We start from the raw sequence: 27957 nt of genomic DNA, 5'->3' as shown, positions 1-27957 counted from the left end.
CGACACCCATGACCTATACGACCACTTAAAAATATTTAAATGTAAAAGTCGATATATATATATATATATATATAAATGGGATATATATATATATATATATATATATATATATTGGAATGGGTTGAGTGCTTCCTCACCAATTGAGATCCAGAGAGGAATCAGGAAGTAGAGCATCGGCCATGCAAACGCCACGCGGCCTGCGAGTTCCATGTAGCGACGCGGCCATCCCGTAAGAGAGTAGAGGAGCACCGCTGCAGAAAGACCAGAAAACAGTTTTCGTCTTCTCGTGAGAGCCGCGAAAGAGAGCGCCAGCACAGCAGTGTCTCGACACGCGTACCGGGCGAGAGGAGCTGAGAGCCTAGGCGGGAACAGACGCTCTCTTCAGGGCCGGTGAGAAAGGAGAGTGAAGCCTAGGACCATTTTCGCTGCGGAAGCCAAGTATCCCCTGAAACGCAGGCTCTCTGCTTCCCCCACACAAATCGCTGCCCTGGCACAGGCGAAGCAAAAGGGAAAAGCCGTACTTGGGAAGAACATGACTGTGCAGAGAACTATCGTAGTGAAGAGGAATGTCGGCGTCCAGAGGCTCGTCTCCAGGATGCTGGAAAAAACAGGAAAGCAAGGACCGTCGGCAGACACAGGCACTTCAGGTGGGCAACTCTCTAGGCTCGCTGCAAAGTGGAAAAGGCGACTGGTAGAAAGCGACGCAGAAGCACGGAGAGAGGAGAGAGCGACTTGTGCACTGTGTGGGGCGAAGACAAGCCGGAAGGCTCCTTCAAAGGGACATGTGGGAAACGGGAAAACGAGCAGCGCAGACGCAGAAAGAGGGAAGCGGAAGCGGCGTCGACCTCGCACTCGAACAAAGGAGCGAGACAAAAAAGACCATTTCCTGGGGAGCGTGCGTGTGTGTTCTTCTCCGACTTTGCAGTTTTCTTACATTCGAACATTCGACTCGAGGAGGGACCCAAAGAGCAGGAGAATGCCGTAGCTGTGGAAACCTAAGACTTGGCCGTCGTGAATCGTGCTGCCGTCCATCCACGTGGCCTGCGCACAGGAAGAGGCAAGACACCGAGCAACTGAGCTGCGCACCCCCTTCGCTGATAGTCGTTGCGCATGCACCCAACGGCGGTCAGACAGCCACCCGAGAGGAGGCGAGAAATCCGGGAACCTCCTGGAAGCGGATGGATCGGCCACAGAGACAGAGATAAGCAAGATGTGAGAGGACGGCACGTTCCGCACGCCCCCTGTCGGTGCCGCGAGACCACCGTGAGGAGCAGAAAACGTCCTCTGGTGAGACCGAAAATGACAGAAGGCACAGAGAAGACGACGAGAGCAAAAAGAGCCAGAGGACGAGCCAAGAAGGCCAGAAAAGAACAAGAGAGAGATGGAGAGAGGCGGAACGAAAGGGGTGGTCTCTCGACCGAAGAGAGACTGCTTTCGCAAGTACCTGGAGGAGATAGAAGATTAGAAACGAGTAGACAATGCCTTCGACGGTCCAGAGGATGAAACGGAAACCGTTGAAATACAGTCTTCGTCGGCCCTGCGCACATAAACAACAGAAGACAGACGAAATGAACGCACAGAAAAACAGAAAAAAGGTCCGGTAAGCGCAGAAGCTAAAAGACGACCAGAACCGGAGACAAAGCGGTAGGCAGGAGACACCGCGAGGGCGACGCACACGAGAGACAAGTAGCCCGAGGAATCAGATCTAAAGGTCAGCACAGATGGAGCGATAGCGAGCGAGACAAAATGTCAGGCGGAGAGAGGCAACGGGGCGTCGACAGACAGAGACACAGGGAACTTTGCCGAGCCCGCCGACCCTGTGTCCAATGGAAAGAATTCGACTCTGCCTCACCGGCGTGTACAGCACAGGAACACAGGGTAGAAGGTGCGTAGGAAGATCCTGGTCGCTGTAGCCGTGAATGATGCCGGGAATTGTCGTCCAGATGAAGTCGACAATCATAAGGAGGAGAGGGTCATACACTTCGACAGCTGACCAAAAGGCCTGGGGTTGAAACAGGAAGGCTGATGAAGGCAGCGCACAGAAAAACAAACAAAACAGAGACAATGCAACCGCAGAATCAAGCACTGCCTCCGCCCTTTCCGCTGCTCGAGCCGCTTCCTCTGCTGTCGCTTCTCTTCTGTCCCTCTTTCCTGCCTCCCCTCTGTTTTCTTCCCGAGTATTCCCTACATGGAAGGCCGATGCACAGGGACTTGAAGAAGCTCCAAAGAATGACCGTCGAGACGCGCATCAAGCTCAGACGGCCGTGGACGAACAACAGACGTTGAAGGAACCTGAAAACAACAAGTTACCCAAAAGAACGACAACTAATATTGTCTTCATATCTACATATATATATATATATATATATATATGGTTATATGGAAAAAAACCTGGACATTTACACATGTCTTTTTGTTTTTTGGATTCAAAGGTAGCTTTTCGTGACACGCACGTCTATCTCTGCTGTGGCACAAAAGGGGGTGTAAGCCGAAGTGTGATCATTGGTTGGCCTTTAGCGCCCGTCGCGAGACGCATGGATCGATAGGCGTCTCCGCGGAGATTCTTCCCAAGATACAGACCCCGTCTGAAACCACACCTGAATTCAGTGAAGGAGTAATCTGCGTAAGCCGCCGCCACAGCTGCGGCGCTGTCTTGCCCACGGATCGCCACTCCCACGTGGGCTTCCTGAAGCATCGCCACGTCATTTCCTCCGTCGCCTGAAAGGTAAAACGGAAAGGAGCATGAAAAAGGCAACGGAGATTTAAAACTTAAGCGGAAATCCCCGTCGAATAAGAGGGAGCAAGACTCCGCACGGCAAGTGCAGATCGACCGGCACATGATACGCGAGCGACGACGCACAGGCTTGTGAAGTGCAAAGGTGGACAGCGCCTACACCATGGCACCTCGTGTGAGAGAAAAAAGAGGCCTGCTGAGGGTTCCAGAAAACGAAAAGGCGAGAAATACAGGAGGGGATACAAACATTAGCTACAGGCAGCACACCAGAAGCGTGAAGAAGCTTCCTTCTTACCAACTGCCAGCGTGATAGGCTGAGGAGTCAAGCGTTTCTTGACCAGCCTGACCATCTCTGCTTTCTGGGACGGTGTGACGCGCGCAGCGACGACGACGTCGGAGCAACAGGCCATGTTAAGGAAGTAGGTCTGAAGAAAAACCAGATTTTCTGCACTTTCCGTTGGTCGACTTTGGCAACCACAGGAGTCATCTGTCTTCACACAGATCTTCGCTTTGTGCAGGCGGCTTCTCCCTTCTTTTCTTCCCCCCATCTGGCTTCTACATCTCGACGAAAACCTTCTTGGACACGCTAGTCACATGACACGGGGCCTATCCACGAGGTGCATCTGTGCAGCGCGTTGCCCCTCCACCGTTTCAACTGTTGTCTCTGTCTCTTTTGCCCTCGCCCCGTTGCCACCACTTCAAACACTTCTCCCTCCACGAGGTCCGGCGGGCTCAAGGATGCTTAAAGATCTGCCCACTTGTTGGACACGCGTTCCTCTCCTCGTCCTCTGTGCTACGTTCCGCCTGGGTCCAGCTCCGCAGCCGTGCGGCCCCCTGGAGAGTCTGGTTTCGTCCTACCTGGAGATCGGGGTGATTCAAGAAGGTCCGGAGATTCGGTCCCGTGACGACAAGGCAAATGTGCTCGTCACTCCGCTTCAGTCTGCGCGCCTTCCGAAAGAGCTCGTAAAGCATCACACCTTCGCGCTTCGCTTTTCGGCCGCTAAATTCCAAGGCGGCGTGGAAGATGCGCGTGCGCGAGGTCAAAAGCCGGCAGCTGTGGCAGATGTGCAAGGCGTACTCCACATTGTCACCTGCGTCGAAGCCAGAGAAAACACCAAGGCGCGAAATGGGCAACGTGGCGACACCAATCCAATGAGAGGCGCAAAGACGACAGACGGGACCCCAGCAAACAGCGGGAAGGCGCCCCACGTACATTCATACAGAAACGTAGGAGAAAAAAACAGCGCGAGAATGAAGGCCAGACGGGAACATAAGCAGGCGGGAGCAGCTCAAGCAGTAGCAGCAAGTTGTTTCTCTCAGAGACGCAGCTTGGAAACCGGGTGTCTACGGGGGCAATAGAGGCGCCACGCCTGGTTGAGATCGACCAGGGGATTTGGATCCATGCGAAGCGCGGGAAATCTCGAAGGGTCAATCGTGATCAAGACGAGCGTGTCCACACGCGTGTGAACTGGCAAGGACCCGTGAAGGAGCGCTGTCATGCACGCTGCCATGAAGCAAGCGGGGGCTCGTCTCCCACTTGTGCCCAGAGTTGCTGCGTACCGGTAACCATCCACACGCGGATTCCCGCCTCCATCATCAGTTGAAGGGTCTCAGGAACCTGTTCCTGGAGTTTGTCGCGAACACCGGTGATCCCCAAGTATTCGAGGTCGCGTTCCATGTCTTCAGCCACCTCCTCGAGTCTCTCTGCGCGGCAGTAGACACTCGCACAGGCGTCCGTGTACAGGCGCTTGTACGTCTCGGTCTCCTCCTGCGTGAGATATCTGCACGCGAGAGCCATCGTGCGCAGACCCTGAAGGGAAAACCTCTTGAGATGCTGCTCCACGAGGGCAATGTCCCCGAGGGCAATCAGCTCGTCTTCGTCGTCGTCGAAAAACGCTGCACAGAAGTTCTCTTCGGGGTTGCCAGCGCCGGGGTGGCCTGCCCCCCAGGCCGCAGAGACCCCTGGCTGGGACGCGAGACGGTGGTGCGCCGCCGGGGCACACTGCGCGGCTTCGGGGCCCTGGCCGCCTGCGGCAGCCGCCGTCGCCTCCGTGGATTCGCGGGCGTGTGTCTCATACCCTGTGTCCCCACAGGTTCCCCCATGAGCTTCGCTGGCCTCCTGTTGAGGCTCGTCCTCGCCGTCGCCCCGAACCGTCGTATTCGCCCGCTGGTGCTGTCTGTCGTAGTTGTACAAGGCGGGGTTCAGGGCCTTCAACATGGAGTCGGCGCGCGCGAGTCGACTTCGCAAACCCTCGTCCTGCGGGTGGTCACTGTGCTGTCTCCGGGGGTGCTTGCCTGCATGCTCTTCGTGCTGGGCCCCCTCGCCGTCCCCAGCCTTCGGCTCCTCTCCAGTCCCCGGCCCAGGCGCCGGAGGGGCACTGCGAGGCAGCGACCAAGAGTGGCCAGGTTGGACCCCCGGCTCGCTCCCGGCCCCGTTGGGGCTTCTCGGCATGGCGCTGGGGCCTGGGCGCCCGCCGCAGGAGGCCGCCGAGTGGAGGCGCGAGACCGGCTCTTGCGGGCCCGCGCGGCCGGGGGCGCTCTCAGCGACGCGACTCAGAGACGAACAACTCTGGCGGTAGTCGTGGCCACGAGTGAATGAAGTCGATAGGAGGTCCAGCATCGCCACGTCAGCGCCTAGAGAAATCGGCAAAAAAGGTGGAAGCCAACGCAGATATATATATATATATATATATATATATATGTCCGGAAGAGAGAAAGAAAGAGAGCGAGAGGGCTGTGAGGTGGGGAAACAGAGAAAGGAACTCTTTTCCGGTCCCCTGCAATTCAGCGACGAAGCAGTCGGAAGTAACTCCGACCTTCGAGCGAAGGCACGGAAAACGACGCCTAGACACCGACCCACCGGCCGCTCTTCCACGAGTTTCTTTCCTCCGGGTGATCACAAGCAGCGATAGGTGAGAGCGTGGCGCAGGAGAGAAGCAGCCCCTCTCCCTCACCCCTTCGCAAAAGCCACACTTTGTTCCAAAGAGAGGCGCTCCAGGCAGACCGCATTTCGGACAGGCCGTATCCAGCGCAGTACGTTCTCTGAGAAGCTGCCAAAGAGGTTGGTGTACCTTTGACGTAGAGAATGGAGCCTTCCGTCCAGTCTTGGGGCCGAACCACGATGCTCATGCGGCCGCGCTTCTGGGTGAACTCGTTGACGCCGATGATTTGCCACCGTCGCTCTTGTCCGTTAATGTTCAGAGTAGCGTAGTTGTTCGTGCGCGAAACTAACGTGTAGCCCATGTGGGACGCCGCAGAGACGAGGCACTCCTCATCGGGGGAAGAAGCCTGGTACTTGATGATGTTGATCAAATTCCCGCGACCGTCACCACCTGCCGTCACTGTGCTGATACCGGCGTGCGTCGGCGGGTGGTGGCCCCTGTCCAGAGACGGCGCCCGGCCCATGGTCCGCGCAGACAAACTCGGCATGGGCTCGGTGTCCGTTCCGGTGTGGCCGCGGGAGGCTCTGCGAGCAGTCAGAGAAAACGCGGCACGGAAAAAATCACAAGGGGACGAATCCGCACCGTCGCGGAAGGGTTCTCGATAAAGCACGTGCGCACGCACAGAAGCGGTCCAAGCGAGAAAAAATCACGACGGAACCAGACGGAGGAAAACGTGTGCATGTCTGCGACAGCGAAGAAAAATCGCGGGCACCCACGGAGAGTAGAGGCGAAAAGCGTTCATCAGGAGCGGGGGCGCCGAGGAACAGGACATGGATGCCGAAACGACGGGCCGAGACGAGACCAGTGCACGCGAGTGTATCGAGAGATAGTCTTTCGCTTCCGTTCACTCGTCACGTCTTGCGAGCCCACCTTCTGAACAGCAGATCGGCGACATCCCGGCCGCTCGCAGTGACCTTGGACTTCAGACTCATGAGGCTCGCAGAGGCGCTCCGATTCTTTTTCGCCTTCATCAACCTCTCGGACGCCTTCACGCATTCCTCGTCATCGCCCTTCCCTTGCTCGTCGTCCGCGCCAGCACCGTCGTCGACGTCTGGGTCCTCCTCGGCGCCGCTATGTGTGTCGTCTTGGTCCAAGGTTGCCGTGTCGTCATCTTTGCTGAACGCAAATTCCTCATGTTTCTCTTTGAAGGAAACGCCGCGGGCCAAGCTCTTTGACGGACGAAGCCCGCCTGCGCCCGTGTGCGACCGCAGCACCGATTGCGGCACCACAGCGGACGGCGCAAACACGCAGCGTGGCGTGGAGCTCGGGGCTTCTTCGCCCTCCTTTGCGGGCGGAGACGCACTGGCAGATGGAACTTCCGGCGACTCAGCCGGCTTCTGCTTCGCTGCCTCGCCCAGCGACGCCGTCGAAGAATTCGTTGGGCCTGAAGACGAGGTGGGTCGAGGCGAAGGCAGATAGTCCTGGAAACGATATCGGCAACACGAGAGAAAAACGCGGCAGTGAAACACACAGGCGAGACACGGAAGCCCATGCACTCACCATTCTCCCCAAACATCCAAAAACAAGATAGGGTGATTTCTCAGCCGAGGCCCAAGAAAGCACCACAACTGGTCAATTCTTTATCATGCAACGACATATATCAATCTCTGTATAGGTATAGATATATGGCGGGGGGGTCCAAGTGCCCCAACGACTCATGCAAATCTACAGATGTAAGGAACCGTAGAAAAAAAGACCGAAGAAACGGGATGATGCGTCTATCTATAGACACGGCGAATTCTGTCGGTTCGCGTCTTCTCTGCATAGCCTTCAGACGTTCATTCTTTCCATGTCTCTGTCGGCACTCTGCCCGCCAATTTTTGTACTCGGTTCTTCCGGGTGCGTCTCCCTACCGGTCCGCCGCCTGCTCCTGCTGCATCGGTGCCGAGCAACGGGACGGCTCTGGAGGTCGCCCCTCGGGAGCACTCGCTGCCTGCACGCGTCCGCCTTGAGGCGTGGAGCCCCACGTGCCCGCGAGCCCCCGGGCCTCCTGCCCCGCCGGCGCCCCCTCCGGGAGACGAGACGCCTGCGCCCGAAGCAGCGAAGCCCCCACCAGTTTGTCCTTGACGCCCGAGCAGAGGCAGGAGCTGAGGGTCTCCCTTGGCCCCACCTGGGCCTGGCGCCCCTCCCAGCCCCGTGGGCAGAAGCAGCTCAGACAGGTTTTTCTCCTCCTCGTCGTCCGCCGCAGCGACCTCGGACACATCCGCAGCATGCTGGGCGCCGGAGGTGAAGCCTGTGACGGCAGTGGCGGGGGCGGTGAAGACGGAGGCGGAGCAAGAGAACAGGGAATTGCCTGGGCCCCCGGTCGGGTAAGCAGCGGCGGAGAAGTTGGCTGTCGAGGACATCCCAGGGCCTCCCGACGAGCATGGCATCGCTGTGTACACCCAGGGGACGACCGTGTTGCAGAGGGCCATACATTTGATGAACTCGTTGATGCGGTGACTGCGCAGATCTCTGCGAGCCAAGTCCGTGAAAATTGACGCGTCGTAGAAGTCGCAGTTTCTCCGAATCTGGCCTTCCATCGGCGTCTCACGAAAGCCGGTGGGAAACTCGATATCGTCGTACAAAAACGGGACGCCAGCCCGGCTCGGAGAAGGAGAAAGATGCGGGGGTATGCCTGCGTGCAGGTCGCGACTGCGTGCCCGCGAGTAGCTGTCGTGCTCGTCCTCCTCCTCAACCGCGGGCATGAACAACGAGCCGCGCGGCCCCCTTCGCGCTCTCGGTCCAGACCCCGTGGGACTCACTTGCGGCGACAGCGGCGGGCCCTCTTCCCCAATCGATGGCGAGGCGACGCCGCGCTCCGAGGGCGGGGACACACTGCGAGGCGAGCCTGTGGACATGCATATTTTTCAGCCAAAGCCGCGAACGGCACACACATGGAAAAAGCTCTTGTCCCCGCGACTACGTACACGCATGTCGCAGAACACCAGAATGCCGCGTCCCAATCCGAAAGGGAAGCGTTCCGGCGCAGTCTGCACATTCCATCGACACATCTAGGCATCTAAAGCTGTACACATGCGAGTGTGCCAAACGCATTGCGCGAGTGTGCATCTTTTCGTTCCCCAAACCCCCCCAATTTCTGTGTGTCAACTATTTCGCGAGCGTTTCCAGGTGCATTTTGGCAGATTTCGCTCCTCTCTCTAGTGTGACATGCAGCCTGCATGTCTCCTCTACCCCAACAGCGCTCCCTCACCTCGTCCTGAGAATATGAGCCGGCGCTGGTCGTCAGGGCTTTCGTCCCCGGCCACCCGCGATGTAAAGGTGAATTGCGAGACGGGACGCGAAAATGCCACGCCTGACTGCTGCATACTCGCAGCGTTCCCCGGTCCTCGAACGTCTCGGACGATATATCCATCGCCGATGCTTCGAATACACCGTAGCGGCTGGCGGTCGCTGAGTTCGCCGTCCTGCGACGTCGAGCTGCGGCTTCCTCCCCGGAACTCTCGCGAGTATCTCTGCTCTCGCCCTCGACGCGACATCGTGCTCCTGTCGTCTTCTGTCTCTCCCCCATCGCCTTCCGTGTGCTGTCGCTCGTCCTCCGACTGCTGCCGGCTGCTCTGTCTACTCGTAGAAAGCCGGCCTGGACAAAACAAGAAAACGGAAGGAAACGAGTTGGAGGACCATGCCGCTGACACTGCGCACATGTGGACGCAATCCCGAATATACGCAGGATCCATACGAGCCTTGTCTGCCCATATCCAAGGGGACATTGGAGTGAGAGGATCTTGACTTTTGAATGATTTACTTGGATGTAAAACAGGGGTTTGTCATTCTGGATGCGTGGTCCAAGGCGTGACCGTGTGATCGGTGTACGCATCGCTCGGACTTGCGACCGTCTGAGGCGCTCCTTCTGGGTGTCTGGGGCTCACCGGCGCTTCCGTTGGGTCTTCGCCACAGCGACGCTCCATGAATGCCTTCACGCACCATCAATGGCGGCGCCCCAGAGGCCGGGCCCTCCGCCGGGGCAGACGGGGTGTCTCTGTCGCCGGGACCCGCTTCGTCTTCCTGATCGCCTCCAATTCCCTCGTGCGCCTCGAACGACGTCGAGCCCGAGACGCGAGACGAACTGCCGCGCGACAGCGGAGATCCCCCGGCACCCGGTGAGGAGTCTTTCGCCTTCTCCTCGTCATCTTGCGATGTTCGCGACAGTCGCGATTGGAGCCTGCGGCAGAGTCCCACACGCAGAAGCAACTGGAGACTGTCGACCGCGAGGCGAGCAAAAGGGAGAGAGGACACGGAGCGGGTAAAACCTCGACGGCCAGGCGCCACCGCGTGAACAGAAGATGAAACAAAAACATATGACGCGCACCGCATTCACACACGCGTGCCCTCCATCCTAGAAGCTGTCGTCGTGCGCTCTCATCTGCATCCGGAAGAGTCTGCAGCGTGCACACGCTGACGAAGCCGACTGGTCCATGCACTCTGTCCCCCTCTCCTAGCCTTCGACGCCATCCCCGCGTTTCTGCTGCAGATTCCTGCGTCCTACCTGCCTCGATAGGTGTGCGACCTCAGCCGAAGCGTGGGGACTCGTCTCGGAGTGCCCTCGGCAAGCGCAGAAACAGATATCGCCTGGCTTCGAGCGCTACTGACGCTGCCTGTCCTCTGAGGCTGCAACATGAGCCGGTCCCGGGAGCCTCTTGACGAGGCTGCAGTTAGAGCCCATACCCGAGACCCTGAGGCACATGCACCGGACATGCGTCGCCTCATATGAGTGGAGGCGAGACGGCGCAGCCGGGAAAGGCGGAGACGTAACAGACAAAGCCGGTCCGCGCGCCTGGCCACAGCATCAGCGTCGCCGTGACACTCACTTTGTAGGAATGCATGTACGTGCACACTGACGCGCAACGCGCATGTGCAGTCAGCACCATGCATGCGTTTCTCGACGTGTGTGAGCCCCTCGACGTAACAGAGATTATAAATATATCAATGTGTAAACGCAGCGAAAGCCTTTGTCGACTAGCGGAGTGTGAACCTACCATAGTCAGTGCTTTCGGCGCCGTCTAAACCGCCGCCACACGAGGCCATTCCGTAGATTTTTCCAGCCACGCTGCACATGCTGAAGGTCATGTCGTTTTCTGTGATGGTCCCCGTTTTGTCGGTGAAGATGAAGTCGACCTGGCCCAGATTCGGATTCAACGCAGGGGTGTGCACTTCCGCCCACACATCCTCTCCATCGAAATTTCCCGTGGGGCACCAGGAGCCCGGCCCACCTCCAGGGGCGAGGAGAAGGGACCGCGTGTTTGGATGCCCCGACGAGTAGTTCTGCCAGCTGCTCTCGAATCCCGCGTTGGTGGTGTCGCCGTGCAACTTGCTGTACGGGTTCGGCAGCACGGAGCCGGGGAACCTGCCGACTGAGGTCGCGTGGATGGCCTTTTCCGCGCCGCCCTCGGAGTACCTGGAGCACGACGACTTCCGGTCGCGTTCGTCGCTTCTGCGTCCTCCGAAAACGGACGCTTTCTCCTCCGGGGGCACACCGTCCTGGTCGTCATCTTGCAGGTTCGTAGCCTCCGACGCGCTTGTCGCCGGTGGCGAAGCCGCGTGGGCGGCAGTGTCCAGCCTCTTCACGTCCAACCGATCGTCAGCCTTGTGGTCGGGCTCTCCGGCGCCTTCTGCGTTCTCGCCTGTCTCCTCGTCTCCGCGGTCTCCACTTCCCGGCACAGCCGGCGTCCCGCTGGGTACGTTTTCGCCGTTCGTCTCGCGTTCGTCGTCCTCCTCGCGCGGCGTGTCGCGGCGCTCCACGCTGTGAGCGCCCCAGCGACCAGACGCTCGCGACGAGAACTTCTCGGACAAGAAACGCCGAGTCTTGTATAGTCCCTTGGACACAAAAGCCAGGGGCTGCTGGGACGGGGCCGCGTGCTGAGAGGCGTGGGAGTACTCCAGCGGGCCTCCTTCGCCGTCGTGGAGCGCGTCCTCAGCAACCGTCAGCGAACTAGTGCTGCCGGTGCTCGGCCCCGTCGAAGGCAAGCGGCCGCCGCCGCGAATGTGGATGTCGCCCTCAATCAGGACCGACTGAAGAAGATAGACGACGTCGAGAATCAAGGGAAGAGAAAGGGGCAAAACGGGCGCGTAGACCGCGAGGAAGCGGAGGATCGACATCCACGGATTCTGGAGCAAGTCCCGAGAGCCGAGCATAAACTCGACGCTGCTGCCGTAGGTCTGAGCCGGCTCGACGCTGGAGGAACCGGAGCTTCCCGACGAGCCGGACTCAGCCACGCCCGCGTCACCGCTGTCGCGCTCCTGAACGCTCCACTTGCTCATAACGGAGATGAGGATCGTGAGGAAGACAATGAAGAAGGAAATGAACAGGTACGTGTTGATGTCCTTCTCAATGTGGGGGCGCTTGAACCCCGGCGGTGCGGCGTTCTTTTGAATTCGCGTGTCTTCGCCCGTGTAGATGACCACCCCGTAGAGCCACTCCGTGTTGCGAATGTGCGAACCCCGCTGGATGAAGTGGACAATGTCCAGAGGCGTCGCGCGCGGATGAGCGTCGAGTTTCAGACTGCCTGTGAAGGCGTCCATGACTGCACACGGCTTCTCGCACACCACGCGGCCTCGAATGCCTGCGATCGAAAGCGGCGAGCTCTCGCCGCGCGTCTCCTTCACCCCTTGCTTGAACTTGAGATTTGTTTCCCCGTCGAGCTTGCTCGTCTCTACGTAGGCCACGCCGTCCGAATTCGAGGTCGCCAAAACGACGATGTCGGCCGGCACCTCCTCGCCGTCAGTCAAGCGCAGGATGTTCCCCACGCGGACGCCTTGCCACTGCAGCAGTCGCAGCTGCGGCGTGTGCCCGTCGACGATGCAACACACGCGCTGGTTCAGCACGCGGTCTCGCTGCCTCCGGCCGAGGTCTGTGAACGCATCCTTCAGCATGCCAAAGACCAGCACGATCGCAAAGGGCAGCGCCGTCGACCAGGCATGGTTCGGGTTGTAGTGGAGCTGCGGAACCGCCTGAATGATGGTCATGACCAGGAACCACCAGTTGATCACACGGTGAAACTGCTCCCACAGGTTCTTGACGGCGAACGTCATCACCGAGTACCGGTGCGTGTAGATCGCGTTCGACGGGAAGCGGCGAAGGTCATCCTTGTCGGTAGGGTTGATGGTTATTTTCCGCAAGCTCCAGAGAGGCTGCTGACTGGTGTCGCTATACAGCTTCCGTTTCTTGTCCATCAACGTCGTCTGGCCGACTGCGGGAAACGCACAAACCCACAAACCAGAGCGCCGGATCGGCTTAGAAGCCAAACACCTCAGGGCCCCGAACCTGAAGAGACGAGCACAAGCGGGACACACTTGGCGAAAACGCTCGTCGCCAGAAACGAGCATAACACAAATTGCGGTGCCTGACCAATTCGACTTTTTTCCCAGATCCGAGGTACAGCCGTCCGTGAACACAGACGCAGCAGATCGACGTCGCGAGTTTTGTCCCCGAGGTCTCCTGCCAGTACACGCTAGCTGCGTCGACACTCCCTCTCTGTTTCCTGGTTCCTTCCCTTCGGGCACTCTTTACCTGCAGCGGGCCCGAGACGACTAACGACGTTGCCGACGCGCTGCTGATGTTTTCCCTGGAGGAACGACATCTGCTTCTGCGTCGACTGATGCCTAGGGTTGCGGCTCTTCTCGGCGCTCTTGATCGCCTGAGCGCTCGCAGCCGGATGTGCGCCGCCGCCATGCTCGCGGCCGCGCCCTCGGGGGTCGTCATGTGGCCGCTTCCGCACGCGTTGAGAGGGATCCGCGGGAGAAGCTGAAAAGAAGGACAAGAGACACGAGTCCCTAGCTGGATGGCGCGCGACCGAGAGACACAGGTGAGAAGCACAGTATAGAGAGGACCAACAGGAGAGACACACAGAGAGGGAGAGGTGTCTCCTGGTGCGTCACCCAGGGCGAGACAGAAGTTGGCGTGCATCCTGCGTGGGATCCCCTTTTGGAGGATCGAGAGGACACAGGAGGATGAGATGCCGGACCCCTTCGTCGCTCCAGCGATCCGGCTGATGGGGGAACGGCAAGGAAGGAGAGGAAGCAAACTAGTAAACGACTGGAATTGAAAAACAGTTGACCGGCCGCGACATCGGCCGCATTCACACCCATGCATTCGCACGTACGGACGCCTCCGTGTCCTGTTTCTATATCGTACACAGGCCTTCTCGAAACGAGAGACAATGACGACGCGCAGACACGCACAACCAGAACCACGAAGGGCGACTTTTGTCGGCACAGCGCGAAACGCACAGGATTCGTGGAGAAAAGGCGACATTGCAGGAGACGACGCGACCGCCCAATGCAGTCGTCACTACAGCGAACACCATCAAAATAACGAGCGAGAGAGGGAGTCAACGGGCCGGGAATGTCTCGGTTTGGCGACGCGAAGAGAAAGCGAGAAACTTCGTGAAGCGGAGAACGAGAAAAGAGACGCCAAGCGGCGTGTTACAGCGCCAGAGAACGAAGCACAGACGAACAGCGAAGGGAAAGGCAGGAGACTCCCTTTCAGTCCGCTTCGGAAAAAGAAGGAAAAAAGATATAGTACAGGAGGGACACGGCAATGAAGTGAGCGGGGCCGCCGTAGTAAAGGATCTAAACGGCCACTCCTCGTCCAGCAGAAGCAGAAGTGAAACAGAGCACAAAAAACGGGAAAAAAGAAAGCGACATGAAAACGACAATGACTGGAAGCAATGGCATGAATCCAGGATGAGGTGCCTGCGGAGATTTTCTACTGGCCAGAATGTGTACAGATACAGCATAGGCGAACAAAAACAAATACATCTATATATATATACTATAATATATATATATATATATACTATAATATATATATATATATATATATATACAAAAGGGCGGGTGCCTGGTGTTTGAACGCGAGTACAAGGCGTGCTGGTGCTGTGTCCGTTTCGCTTACTACGCCCCTTCCTCATTTTTGTCGCGTTCGAGAGCTTCTGAAGAGACGAAGAACGGAGGGAAACGAAGGGACAGCGCGCTGCCTACGTTGCTCCCAGAGAGTCAACGGCGTTCTGTAGCGTACATTCTTCCAGGACCGTAATGCAGTGAATCATTCAACAGAAATGGAGAGAAACGGCAAGTCTCCTCGGCACAGCGACAAAGCGGGAGAGGAGCGGGAGACCGAGAGAGAGCGACGAAGCGTAACGAGATGGCAACGAAGTGGAAGCACAAAAGATGAAACGCGATCTCCAACGACCGGAGACGAACGGGACAACGGCTTCGACGAGACTCCTCCTTTCCGCTTCCTCACGGTCACGAAACATGCCTGTGCGGCGCGGAGGCCTTCCGAGAGGCCAAAACTGGGAGGAAACAAAGTTTAGGTCAGTGTAGGTTCCCCGGCTTCTTTCTCAATGAAGGGAGTGTAGAGAAAGCGACGCAGGCAGGATACCAGGACCCACAGAGTGGAGGGAGAGCGGGCAGGCCCCCGTTAGCCCTGGACGCTCGAAAGGCAGGGCGCCTTGGGGGGGGAAGAAGGTCGAAGAAAAAAACGGGTCGACGCGTGTTGCGCCAGCGGAGTGGCGGCGGTTCAGAGGCTTCAGGACTCAGACCAGGGGATATCTACAGTGCATGCATCGGCGTACATCTACGCATGTGCCAGATCGATGGAGAGGAAAACGTGGAGATCGTTGGAGATGCACGTACACTCGCGAGTGGATTGAAATATCTTGCGAAAAAATGCCTCGAGAGACAGCAGCAGAGGCGCGGTGTGAGGGAAGTCGAAGGAGAGGGGGGGTTGCAGCAGGAGGACTATCACAACGGAACGGCGGGAGGATGCGTTCCCGCGAAGAGACTCGTCTTTTCTGGACCAGGGTCAAAGCAGGCTAGACGATAGGAGGAAATATGTTGTCACGGTAGAGAACCAAAAACAGATCGAGAACGTGGAGGAATCGATGGCCGAAAAAAATCAAGACGCCACCCGAGGACGGACGGCAAACAACGCCGAGAAGACGGCAGGCGACCAGAGGGTCGGACAGAGGGAAACGGGACAACCGGGGAGTTGTATCGTTGTTGTACATATTTTCTCGAAAACTTTTTTCAACGGCGGTCGCCTCGCTGACGAAAAGGGAAATTCAAGGGACACACAGAGAAGCGACAGAGAACACACAGCGGCGAAGACGACCGTCAATCAGCCAACCACAAAACACCCCAAGCAGTGGCTGTAACAAAAGCAAAACAACCGGAAACTCGTCAGAGACTGGCGGCAAGAGAGGGCCTTTTCGATGGATTTCGACGGACAAGAGACCCGAACGGGAAAGCCACACGGTTCTGTATGTTGTCCAAGAATCTCGTCTCTCGGAGCGATGAGCGTCTTCTCTCAACACGCTGGGGCGCACGACAGAGAGAATCGATACGTTTTCTACCGGGCGGCTCCGTCCCTGTTCAGGACGAGAGCAAGCAAAACACACACAGGTAAGAATTCCGCGGGCAAATTTCCCTTTGATTTAGCGTGTGTAGAGCCTCTCTCGTCCTCAAATCCTCCTCTCTACAAGCGGGGAGACCAATATCTGTCCATTTTCTTCTGCACGGTTCATCTGTCCCGCCGCATATAACGCGCGAGAGAAGGGCCCTCGAAAACCTGCAGAAACTCGCTACCAGTTCTCCGTGGAGTCTGTGTCTCGCTTTCTCCTTCTTTGGGTGACTTTGGAGGGAAGTTTTTTCTAAACCTGGGGAAATTGCTACGAACACTTCGGTTGTAAACTCCTTTTTCCGCGCTTCCGCTTCAGATGGCACGGAGGCACCTGGCCCAGCCTGGGGCCAACTCAACCGACTCTCGGACTGGCGAGGGTCATTGGAAAAAAAAACGACTTTTTTCGACTGGCTCTCAAGTCTGAAGCATCTGCCAGTTCTCGTACGACGTGAACCTCGCATTTGGAGGTCTTTTCAGTGACCCATCTCTGATCTTGGAATCAGTTTGCGTGCTCTACAGCAGACGGCAGAAGGTATGGCCGGTGTCCTGTGATGCGCTAGGTTTTTCCTGGCCGATGAGGGGAGTCAACAGCAGCTGCGAGATTTCCGTGCAATAAAAAAGGTTTGAAATGGAATGGGACTCTACTTCCTGACAAGAGACTTAGTGCGACTGCGGCAGGAAGCCGAGTTACAGCATTCCACAGCCGTGTGTCAGGCCGTATGGCGGCCCGTGTATATCGTTGTCCGAGGCAAGGCCCATGAGCGACGGAGCGTCGCTGCTTCTTCAGTTGAACGTGAATATGGAAGTTTGCAGAAAAAGCGTTAGCGACTAATAGAGAGAAAGCTGAGCACACGACAATGTCGCTCGAACCGCAACCTGCTGCTCACCTGACTACCGTCATGTATACAATAAATCATCAAGGAAAGGCATGGATATCGGCGCACATGCTTGTCTCCGCATCTTCCTTCAACCGTGATTAGCAGGAGTACCGAACAACCGAGACGTGCCTGAAGTGGTAGTTCCTAGAAGGACACTAGAGTACTTTCCCGAGCTCAGTTTATACGAATATCCTGGCATTCATTTTCCCTGTGTTCTCTAGATATACGGTGAAACGGACGGAACGATCCATTTCAGGCAGAAAAAGAATCGCGGCCGCATACCGTCCTGAAGGGGCACAGACTCCGGGAAAGGCATACCGCTACGCACCAGCGTATGGGCACCTATAGCATCATCTACAGCATCCCCGCGCCTGTCCACTAGTGTGGTCTGCCCTAGTCAACACGTCCACCAGAATCCAGTCTCAGCATCTACTTACGCACGTGGAACCGCTGTTCTACGGCGCATCCGCAACTTGATGTGGCAGTTCAGTTCTCTTCACATCCTGCTGAAGCAGCGTGTCCTCTCTGCGCCGTCGTGCATTCTTGTCTCCGAAATTGCCTGCTGAATGGAAACAGCTTTCACCAGCCGCTCTAGGATGAAAAGCCTCCTCGGATGCTCAGGCCGCCCCACGCGTCGTTGACCGCGTGCTGTTGATGCTGAAAAAGGAAGTAGTAGGCGATTACTGGAGCGCTCATAAGCATGTTGTCATAGTCTCCCCCAACGGCCTCCAAAATGGTGCAGAGCACCGCCAGGACGACGCGGTGCCAGATGCACTCCACACTGTATGCAGCTAAGAGTGTCACAACAAAGACCGCGGCGCTTCCAGCGACCTGAAAAATCAAACATGAAGGAAGGGAAAAGCGAACGCGTACGCAACTGACAAGCCGGGAATGAACCGGGTTTTGCTGTGGACAGGAGCTGGGCGGGGCTCACCCGTCGGTCTCGTTGCTGCGATGGTCAGTTCGTTCCTTCCACTGTACGCTTGCAAACAAATCTCACCAGCACCGACCACTTTTCTCTTGCAAACAAATCTCACCAGCACCAACCACTTTTCTCTTGCAGTGATCGACACCTCTTGGTACCGGAAACCACCCAAATACGAAAGGCAAGAATCAGGCGAGGCACCGCAGTCAGCTGGGCATACCGTCTTGTCTCCCTTCCACTTTGGGGATTCGACGAGTGTCCCAACGATAGCACCACATGGGTCGGCATAGAACATCGGAGCCAAGGCAGAGAAAGGGAGGTCAAAGACTGCCCACACGGCCACAATGGCGTTGAACAGGATAACTCCTTTGTCACGCTTCTTCGCAAATCTGAATCACAAGACACAGGCGACATATTCGTGCGTAGCGTTTCACTAGTAAGATCTTAGGGAACGGAAAACGAGTCAACCAGAGCAAACAAGAAACGGCCAAGCTAGAGACGACAAACATAATGAGAAGCCGACGAGAATTGTTTCTGCATTCGCCTGTCTTGACCGATACACACATGCAATGCGCAGGCTGTGAACAGAGAGGGCCCCTCCGCGCGGCCTTCAGTATCTCTTGGTTTGTGGATTGCAAGAACATTGGAGCTTATCTGCAGCTGTGTAAAATACGGATCATGGAAGTAAGACACGTGCACCTAGATACAGTTCATTTACACATCGCTTTGACGGGCTCTGGAGGCCGCGCTGAGTCGCGGGAGACGCTGGCAGATTTCCCAGATCTAATATCGAAGGCTTGGACACGAACAATCAACCTTCGAAACTCCTGGTGTCTATTTTGCGCTGTAAACCGCCGGCTTTTATTCAAGGCTGCAAATATCTACAGAAATACGTGCTTCCGACCTCGCGTCTCTCAGCGCTGTTCGGCTGCACCGTATCCCCGTGACATCCAATTAGTCAGTCTTAACCAACTTCACAAGCAAGTTTCGACACGGGTGAGCCAAGCTGCGAAGACGCCAGCATCAAAGCCCACTGGGTGACGTGTGCTCAGCTGTGGCAGCGTCGAGAGGACGATTGAAGGAAATAGATCCGGCAGAGACGCAGCTGGCGATAACCAAAAGGAAAAGGATAAGTACGCATATCTCAGCAAGAACGTACCTCAGAGGTTTATATAATGACGACAGAATAGCACATACGGCAACGATGATAATAAAAATCTTGACGTAGGAATGTCCTGCAGCATCCAACGCCGGAAAACCCGCATGCCACCAAAAAACGTGACGTCCGCGGGATGCGAATTACTGTACGTTCGATGTATAAGGCTCACGACCTTCCAATGCGAGAAACCCTCAATGTGTCGGGGATCTCTGAACAATGGCGATGCTGATAATCTTCCCTAATTTCTCAGTCAGACACAAAGAAACAACAGTTAGTGAGATTCACACCGGGTGTACGCCTTTTTTTGATCCAGATTTACAGAACTACCCTTCTAGTCTTCGACGAAGCTTCCTACCGAGACCAGCTGCTGCACTGCTAAGAGGGCCCTAACCAATACATTTTTCCCGTCTGCTCGCATGTTTTTCACTCGAGCATCCAGATGCAGATGCATGCCTGGTTCTCATCCACGAAGCTAGGGCCGCGCAGGCAAAAGCTATGGTAATTGTCTTTAGCAACGCACACAAAAGTGGAAGCTTTGAGCATCAACAAAGGAAACCAACCGGTTACTGGAAAATACAGTTTCCTCACTCTCTTCTACGTAAACACCTGCACACTGTATGTGACAAACAACGCTCAAGTGGATACAGCCAACACGACACTCCCTGGAGAAAAAAAACACTGTGACGAGGAGGGTCAACGGCGCAGATTCATCCGTGGAGTGAAAAGCGCAAAAGGTTTCATCGAATATCAAACTTGCCTTCTGTTTTGAGGAGAAGCAGAAGAGTGCCCATGGAAATGTGAGTGAGTTTTCGTGCGGAAAAATCACTGAGTTTGCGCTTGGGCGTGAACTGGAAGACAGCCAAGGCGACGATGACGGCGATCATACATCCTACATTGTTTATCAGCTCTCTTTGATACTCTTCCGCCGCAATGGGACCAGCCTTTGTGCCGCTGCTTGGTGCAGGAGCGACTTCGATGTGCCCGAACAGTTCGGCCCCGGCCACGGAAGGAACATATGGGGGCGACATCTTTCTTCCTGGAATTTTTTCCCTCTCTCAAACGAACACCGGCAACGCTTCAAGAGATTCAGAAGGTTCCACGTGTTCGAGCGGCCAGCGCGCGGTGCTCCTCCGGGCTCCTGGAAACCGCGACAGACACAAATGGGCTGATGGAGGGATGCATACACATAGGGTGGCTCGAAGAACAACGGCTAACAAAGAGGGATGATCCGGTTTTCTCTTGCTCTCACATTGCAGCACCAAAACGAAGTTGCTCTACGCATAACCATATCTATTCTGTACTATACTATTTAATCAGTGTGCCACACGAACGCCTGAGGATGCCCGGTTAGGCAGATTGGGGCGAATCGCGCTCTTCACAGCTCTTTTGACCACCCTGAACATGCAACCACGGGTGCTCAAGCAGGCGCCAAAAGCTCATGCTTCGTTCACAGACGAAAAGCTATCGCAGACTTTGGAGGACCAGCGGCGATGGGCCGTTATTTGAGGCACGGTGCAGGCGCATAGCGTCCCGGGAGTCAGGGTATCGCACTGCAAACTAGTTGAGTTTCTGGACGGCAAGAAATGAGAGGCGGCATCCACAGCACATGCTCCTCATGGGATGGCAGCCGATACGAGGGAGATATGCAATTACGTACGTAGGCTCCACGTGAGACGACGGAAAGACCGGTTGAGCATGCCTTCGCTCTACAGGAAGACCGATCGACACTGTTTTGCACGCTACAGGGACGATGAATACACGAAAAAACAGCTTCCGCTTCGGATAGCAGTTACCATTCGAGTATTGCCGCATATATCTCCTTATCAAGCACAATATTGCAGGCCCCACGTTTCCTTCATTCCTTTCAGCCCACGACATCGACCTGTCTCTGACCACCAGCGATAGACGGCACAGAGGTCTCAGAAAAGTCGTAAGAAGTTCAAAAAAAGGCCGTGTGGTGTCGACATTGCCCGACAAGAGGAGATTCCATGGAGTATAGTTGACTCACTTTGTCAGCAAGAGAGAAATGGTGGAGCAGACGGTGGAATTGTGTAGCAGAACCCGATCACGTCTTTCACGCTGTCTTGCATCTGCACAATCGGGCCTAAGTGTCGTGCCATGCTGTTGGCCTAACAGCCGTAATTTCTTAATGTGTCGACCTTCTGAACCGACAATGAAACCAAAATTATGAGTGTAAAACAAAATAGTCCGGACATGTGAGTACTCTTGGCATATGACCAGACAGACGATTGGACGCAATCAAATGGCTGCAGCTGGCTTTGGCACCCCCCGTCGTATCCCGAGACGCATGCAGTTTTTTAAACATTGGCCCGACAATCCGGGGACGATGCACGTGTGCAAACTGCAAGACTGTGTCCACGCTCCCTGTTAGCAACAGAGATCTCCAGTTTCCATTTTCTTCCACTGAATAAAGATAGACGTTCCAGCAAAATATACATATATACCTAAGAGATTTCGATCATGTCTGAATCACTGAAGTGGAGTTAGGTACCCCTGACTACACGAGAGAAAGCAAAGTTAAGACTTGTGGCAGTCGTGGCTACTTTATATTCGCATGACGGCCGGCACCACCAGGGATTCAACCGTGCTTGCCGTCAAATGCCTCTCGAGACGGACATGTGTCAATACAACGGTAGTAGAGAAGTCATCAACAGGCTGATTGGGGTGGAGGGCGGTGTCTGCAAATGGGGGGTAAACTCACAGACACACCCTCCAAATTTCTAGGTCCTTCTGGGGTTCGGTTAAATTTCCGGTTTCTGAGGGATTTCATATCTTCGCCGCGGAGACGCACATTTTTTCCCGGTATGGAAACAAGGTAAAATCCAGTCCTTTTCTGTCCTGTGTCTCCGGCTGCAACCGACCGCTCGTCCAGCGAGGTCGCAAGTCTAAACTGGTCACCTGTGCTTCATTTGAATCATGATGTCGTCGGACTAAGGGAAGCATCACTCACAGCTCTCGGACCAATGATACAGGAGAGTTTTCAAATCATCAGCTCAGCAGATATTCACGGCCGTCGAACCGGGCGTGCAGCAACAAATTTCCAGTGAACGCCAGCTTGTGATTTTGCCGCGGTTGAACGCTACCAAGCAAAGTACAGAAGGTGAAGAAATAATCGCTCTCTCTGAGCGTGACCTCCAGAGATTCGCATGTGGAAACCCGGGGCTCAAAGGAGCACTCACACTTCCAGGTAGCAGTACCGCCTTCTCACTTTCGTCTTCCACGAACCCATCACCCACTTTGTCTTCCACCTGAAGGAAAGCGGGGCATTGTTGTGGTTATTTCATCCTTTTTTTCGCAGTCCTCCACCAACATGCTTGTGTCGAGTGGTCTTCCAATCACCAGTCGCTCGCTGGCTCGTAGGGCGATTTGAGAGGGAAGCATCCCCTGGCGTGGGTTATACCTGTTACTGCGCGCATACCCAGCTGCATTTGCACTCTGTGTAGCTGCCCTTCGCTCGTCTTACGTCCATCTGAAAAAAGACGCAGCGTCTGACTTCCTTTCTATTTGCTTTCGGAAGCCCAGCGAATTTCTGATTAGTGAATATATGTCCACCAAAAAAAGCTGCCACAAGACAGAATGTTGTATATGCGTCGTCAGCGCGAAGCAATTTTGCATATACAACATCTGTTTTCACAAGTGTATTTTCTCCGCGCCATCAGCCAGGGTCAGAACAGGTCTGTTATTGTGGTTGTTGGAAGTGGGAACATTTTCTCGAAGGACCGGCAGACCAAGGAGTCAGCAAGTATTGGCGTGGGATATGTGTTCAAGTGGAAGTAGTTTCATGCATACCAAAACTGTGGCAGCGCAAAGACAGTAGCATTCCGGATACGTTGCGTCGCCACCAGTGTTCAAGGGAGTAGATGCACATACAATCACGTTGATGTTCCTCCGGTGAAGATCGCTGTTTTGGCATGGTCCAGTGCTCCGGAGGTTGACTGTCAGCGATTGACAGGGTTCCGAATTCTTGCACGAACCTGCCTCCAAGTGTTTGCATACATGAATTGTCCACAGAAGACCAGACGGGCAAGAAGCGCATTACCGAACAGTCAATCCACCACCATTATACCGATGACAAACCTAAATATTTTTTCAATCACTCAAAGGGTCTCTGCACAAACGTGACAGCAAACTTTCCGACTCTTCTGGCTTCCCGGGCTGGTGAGACAGAAAGGTCCCCGAGGTGGTGACTGTCTCCTAGTGGTTGTACTGTAACAGCGTTCGGATTAACGAGAAGTGCCAGCCAAAAATGATCCATTACGTTAGTGTGATAGGAGCTCCGCTTTGCCCTTCTTTGTCGGGGTCTCCACTAGCCTGGCGTTTCGTCTTCGCATGTTCGCTTATTTACCATTAGAAGTGTAGGCCTGCTCTTCTCGCGCACCAGGTCCAAACTCTTTGCATCAAGCCTTAATGGGGATGCCAAAGGAGGAACCTGAGAAAATCTTCCTCTTGGAAAACACAGTGAATCACCTTTGTCCTCCCTCTCTCTCGTGCGGTGATGCGCTGGGTTGTGAACAAGTAGACCGTTTGGTGGATTGAAGTCGAGGGCGCCGCCCATGAGGTCATTCGTCGACACAGCAGTTACCTCGAGGCCGGTCCGTTGTTACCTGAGTGACGCTGTAGCTGGCCCAGACTAAATTTATCTAGGTGAGCACTGTTAGCATCTGTCAAGTGCCCGTTCGGATGTATGCTCTCTGGCTGCATGGTATGTGCCAAAGTTTGACTGTGTGCCTCGACGTCGCTTGCGCGTTGGGCTGATGGGAAATTACAACCTCTAACAGGACCAGATGACTTACGGTACATGGTTTGATGTCTTATTGCAACCCCACCGAAGTCTTTCCGTTAGGAGTCGCACTGTCCGAGGCAGGACAACTGCCATCTGCTTCCTCAGGGCGCTACGGAATGAAATTGACTTGCGATGCAAAGATAAGGAAGAGGAAAATGTAGCCTCTAGTCGAAGGACTTTGTGAGGGAAATGTAACACAGACATCCCACGGATGTGAGCTATTTTGGAGACTCAACAGCCTACCAACGACGGAACACGACCCACCAATTATGGAGTCATACCTCACCAGCTACCAGCCGAGCCGATACTAATCTACAGGACAAAATGGCAGGTAAAACACCGCAAGCTGCATTTTAATCTGATATGTGTCCCGCAACAGGAGCAGAAGATGGGTACGAATCACTTTAGGGGAATGCTAGGAAAAGTATACACCATCCAGCTGTCCTGTAGATCCCAAAGGCGTGTGGACAAGGTGCCAGGCAAGGGTGCCCGGTGAACAGATTGTGTTTTCCGGGCTGTGCTCAGTAAGGCTTTCGAGCTTACGCGACCTCACAGCGATGGTGTCAAAAAACGGATCGTCAGCTTCTCGCTGGTCCACGCCTTCGACTTTCCAGTTGATTTGCGCTTTGTTTAGTGATCTGGTATGTGTAACTTTTGATTCCATGCTGCAGCTGCAGCTGTTTACGACAGATATCCGCGCTACCGGTTCACCATTTACGAATTCAACTGAACAGGTCAGCCCCTTAAGGGGGGGGGATTTTTTCTGCGCTGGCTTCTGTCGAAGCCTCCCCGAAGAGCATTTTTTCTCCACACCGGTCTTGCCGATGTAGAATTCTGTTTTGCTCTGTTGATTATTTGGCCGAGAAAAGAATTCTGGCTGGAGGTTTTACGGTTCCATCAGGGGGCAGTCAAGGGACTGTTGAAAATCGGGCTGCACCAGCCTCACCACAACTAGCATCGATCGGTCTATTGTGTATGCTATGTTCGGTAACAATCGGCAGTGGCAAGTCCGGCGCTTGTGCCCGTCTCTACACCTCAAGGGATACTCCTTTATTATGGTAAAACCACAGTTCGTCTGCTGTAACGGTTGCTCTCGAACATGGCCAAGTCACGACTGAAGCGCCTGTTTCGGGCGACCCCCGGAACTGCTCGCTGCCTGTCAATTTTGCCGCCCTGGCCGGCACGTTGTGGCAGCTGTAGGACATTACGGGAAGATGGCGAGGAAACTCAGAAAGATAGACATCCTGGTGCTCTGAGAGAAGATATAGATCGCGAAACTGCTTTAGACGCTCTGCCAATTCCGTTCGATGAACAGCAGGGATGGGACGAACTGGCGGCCGCTGCCACAGAGGCAGATGCCAGTGTCTTCACTATGTCGTACGCAAGCAGGCAAGTGATCGGCTCGCTGCACCGTCAACTTCCTTGCCAGTTCGTTTTTGAGTGCCATCCGTGGAGACCTGGTTCTCTCCGACCTTCGCGGTTGTGGTTCCGAAGGGGGAATGTGCTGGGACTGGGGACAAAGTCCGTTTACTTTGAACTGGGCCCTGTACACGGAATTGATTATCCTTATGCCGCAAAGGTATTCTTGATAAGCAGCAGCGTGATTGATGTAAATAAGGCGTTCAACGATCCAAGCTACGTCGGTCATGCGAGGAGGATGGTCGACAAGGAGGTGGCTAGAAGGCTGAAGCATGAGTTCAGCATCCGGAGACTGACTGCCCAGGATGACCCGCTCTCCCTCATGGCTAAACAAGGGTTGCTAGTCCCTCTTTGCTGGGGCTACGTCACAGGCATCTCCGCAGAAATGCTACGCGTCGGCCCATCGCTGATTTCGACGAGGTTCTTCGTAATCTATCCTCGTATGGCCTGTACAATAGAAGAACTTCCTTTCCTTTCTCTGGGCATGTCGGCCAAGCTGGTATTGACGGAGCAGTGTTTGGACCTGGTTACCAAGTTTCATGGAAGTGGGTGTATTCATCGAAATTTGTCTCTCGACAGTTTCATGCTAGACTTTAAGGGCCATGTATACCTCCGCAGCATTCGCCGCGCAGGAAGGTACACAGGGAGACCAGAGGAATTTGTCGTTCCAGAAAACCCTCTGTACCTCGACCCGGACACCGCCATCTCCTTGATTCGCCATCCAGAAGGGCAGATAATCTCCACACCCATCAGAGATTCGTGGGCATTGGGTGTCACGCTGTTTCTTCTCTGGTACGATCGGCTCCCATATAACATGTCCGAGTTTGAATTTGGTGACCCAGAAAGGAAAGTAAGATCCCTCGCCTTGTTGCCGTTCCTGGGTCATCAGCTGAATAACACGATCCAGGATTGTCGTACTATTGTCCCAGATGCGGTGAAAGACATTCTGTCATGCCTACTGCGTCTGCAAGGGGTGCAGCGCCGAACCCCCGAAGAAGTCTGGCGAACGAGCACTCTGATAAAGTATGTTAGGGCAAATGCTGATTCGGTTCACGGTCTGCCTAGAACCACTCCCGCTAGCTGCTCATTCCCAGCACTCGATCTCTTTCTTTTTCAGAAATGCTGATTTCATGCGAATGTTCCGACGTGGGGGCGCCTGGGGCCCATAAACTGTGTTTGTCGTTCTCTTCGTCGGACTTCAAACACAATCGCTTCGTCCTCGTCTGGTATGTGTTGGACAGAAAGTATTGCGCTCAACGAGGCGCAGTTCTTCATTGAGCGGGCGAATTTGCACAATAGTTGGGAGCCCGTCTTCTGTATCATGAAAGGCATTCCCGGTCAAAAACTTGCGGTTACCTACTTGTGCAAAACACCGGGTTTGTGAGGCATGCTTCCCAATGCGGTAGTTCTATTCATGCGGTTCACCTCGTTCGCTGTCGGTGGAGTCTGCCGGGCACCATCCTGCTGAGCAGTATGAACGTTGTTCGCCGTACATCCACAAATTCACTCATCCTGTATTCTGACGACCGCCAGTTTTGCGGAATACAGCCCTCAAACAACTGCCTAAAAAGTCGGTTTCGCTGGTTTTTAAGTGAGAGGTAGGGGGGGATGAAGCAATGTGTAATTGCCCACGACTTCTGGTGGAGCTTCAGTTTGGGTCTTCTTTTTCTGAGTGTAGGGCGGGTGTAGATCGACGCGAAACTAACCTGAGCCTGCCTAAGTGCTGGAGGGGGACCTCCTTGACTTTCTGTCGAACTCGCGCTTGTTGCTGAACAAAATGATCACAGTATTGCGGCAACCGTGTTTCCGGCCGATGCACAGATTAGTCAAATCAATGGCCCTGTCCCTCCCTGAAGAAGGAAAAGGCGCGCGATATTCATAATGTTGCGCCAGTGACGTAGAGTTTTCATTAGCTCTCCTTCCAGTATCTGCCGTCGTCTTTCCCAGCGTTGCAACAACGAGTTGGAGGACGTTTCCTCCAGCTCCGCCTCAGTGTCAACAGGCGGTCAAGATCTCCCTAAAGCAGCACAGAAATCCGTTCATTGTGCATTTTTTTAGAGATTATTGATTTACGATAAACTGGGTATGTGTTGGTAACTATGTCATTCTTACACATTTTAGGAAGACAAGGCGCTAAAAGCACAGTCAGGGGCATACACTATGAATAGAGTCCTGGAATGCACTAGCGGTGCGTCTTGCTTCAGATCATAAAGGAACCGAAGGCCATGCCAGATGGCTCTGTAGCACACTGAGAACGGGGCACCCAAGCCAATCCGGCCACATGAGCGGCCCCCCCCCCCCCTGTCTCCGCTGGCAAAAACGTGCCAGATTGATCATCGCATGCGACCATCCTGAGCGCAGAACCTATTGGCACGGAAGAAACGCACGCGAGACGGAGGACACGGTGACTGGTTCACAAACAGAAGCTGTGAGTGAAAAGCGATAATTGCAGAAGTGCTGCTACAGTGTTTAGTACATGTTTCTGTCCGGTGGTTTTCTGCTCGAGGCCTGATCCAAATGGCTACATCCCATATGTTGCAGAGTTCGGTACTGCATCGCAACAGGACGGACCCTTTCTCATCGGATTTGTTGCCACGATCTTTAAGGTTCCTGCTGCTTCGGTAATTGTTCGCTATGGTTCGGAAACGAAGGGTAACGGGGGGTTCGTGCTTTGCAAAGAGGCACACTCGTGTT

The 27957-nt window shown here is 54.9% G+C and overlaps 3 protein-coding genes across 3 annotated transcripts in view; 1 reads left to right on the top strand and 2 right to left on the bottom strand.

Annotated features, from left to right (window-relative positions):
• NCLIV_008660 (putative adenylate and guanylate cyclase catalytic domain-containing protein) overlaps window positions 1-14585 on the bottom strand; it is a gene marked incomplete at both ends in the record, with an annotated part of 34792 nt that extends 20207 nt beyond the window's left edge. Inside the window, 19 exons of the mRNA XM_003880382.1 lie at window positions 138-251; window positions 522-598; window positions 935-1041; window positions 1445-1537; window positions 1853-2022; window positions 2189-2292; window positions 2598-2718; window positions 3030-3159; window positions 3593-3825; window positions 4295-5368; window positions 5806-6200; window positions 6547-7097; window positions 7530-8506; window positions 8870-9256; window positions 9546-9838; window positions 10163-10349; window positions 10653-12863; window positions 13184-13417; window positions 14570-14585. Coding sequence (XP_003880431.1) covers window positions 138-251; window positions 522-598; window positions 935-1041; window positions 1445-1537; window positions 1853-2022; window positions 2189-2292; window positions 2598-2718; window positions 3030-3159; window positions 3593-3825; window positions 4295-5368; window positions 5806-6200; window positions 6547-7097; window positions 7530-8506; window positions 8870-9256; window positions 9546-9838; window positions 10163-10349; window positions 10653-12863; window positions 13184-13417; window positions 14570-14585 — 7474 coding nt within the window. The remainder of the gene's footprint in view (window positions 1-137; window positions 252-521; window positions 599-934; window positions 1042-1444; window positions 1538-1852; window positions 2023-2188; window positions 2293-2597; window positions 2719-3029; window positions 3160-3592; window positions 3826-4294; window positions 5369-5805; window positions 6201-6546; window positions 7098-7529; window positions 8507-8869; window positions 9257-9545; window positions 9839-10162; window positions 10350-10652; window positions 12864-13183; window positions 13418-14569) is intronic.
• Window positions 14586-17547: 2962 nt separating this feature from the next.
• On the bottom strand, window positions 17548-20068 carry NCLIV_008650 (hypothetical protein; the record flags this gene model as incomplete). The annotated part of the gene is made up of 3 exons (XM_003880381.1): window positions 17548-17787; window positions 18102-18270; window positions 19794-20068. 3 exons carry the CDS (start codon window positions 20066-20068, stop codon window positions 17548-17550), a joined length of 684 nt encoding a protein of 227 aa, XP_003880430.1.
• Window positions 20069-24943: 4875 nt separating this feature from the next.
• On the top strand, window positions 24944-26389 carry NCLIV_008640 (uncharacterized protein; the record flags this gene model as incomplete). The annotated part of the gene is made up of 1 exon (XM_003880380.1): window positions 24944-26389. One exon carries the CDS (start codon window positions 24944-24946, stop codon window positions 26387-26389), a length of 1446 nt encoding a protein of 481 aa, XP_003880429.1.
• Window positions 26390-27957: the final 1568 nt, after the last annotated feature.

This window comes from Neospora caninum, chromosome III (genome assembly GCF_000208865.1).
Source record: "Neospora caninum Liverpool complete genome, chromosome III".
In the NCBI taxonomy this organism is placed as follows: Eukaryota; Apicomplexa; class Conoidasida; order Eucoccidiorida; family Sarcocystidae; genus Neospora; species Neospora caninum.
The sequence above is the reverse complement of the archived record's forward strand: the minus strand, read 5'-3'. Positions and strand labels throughout refer to the sequence as shown.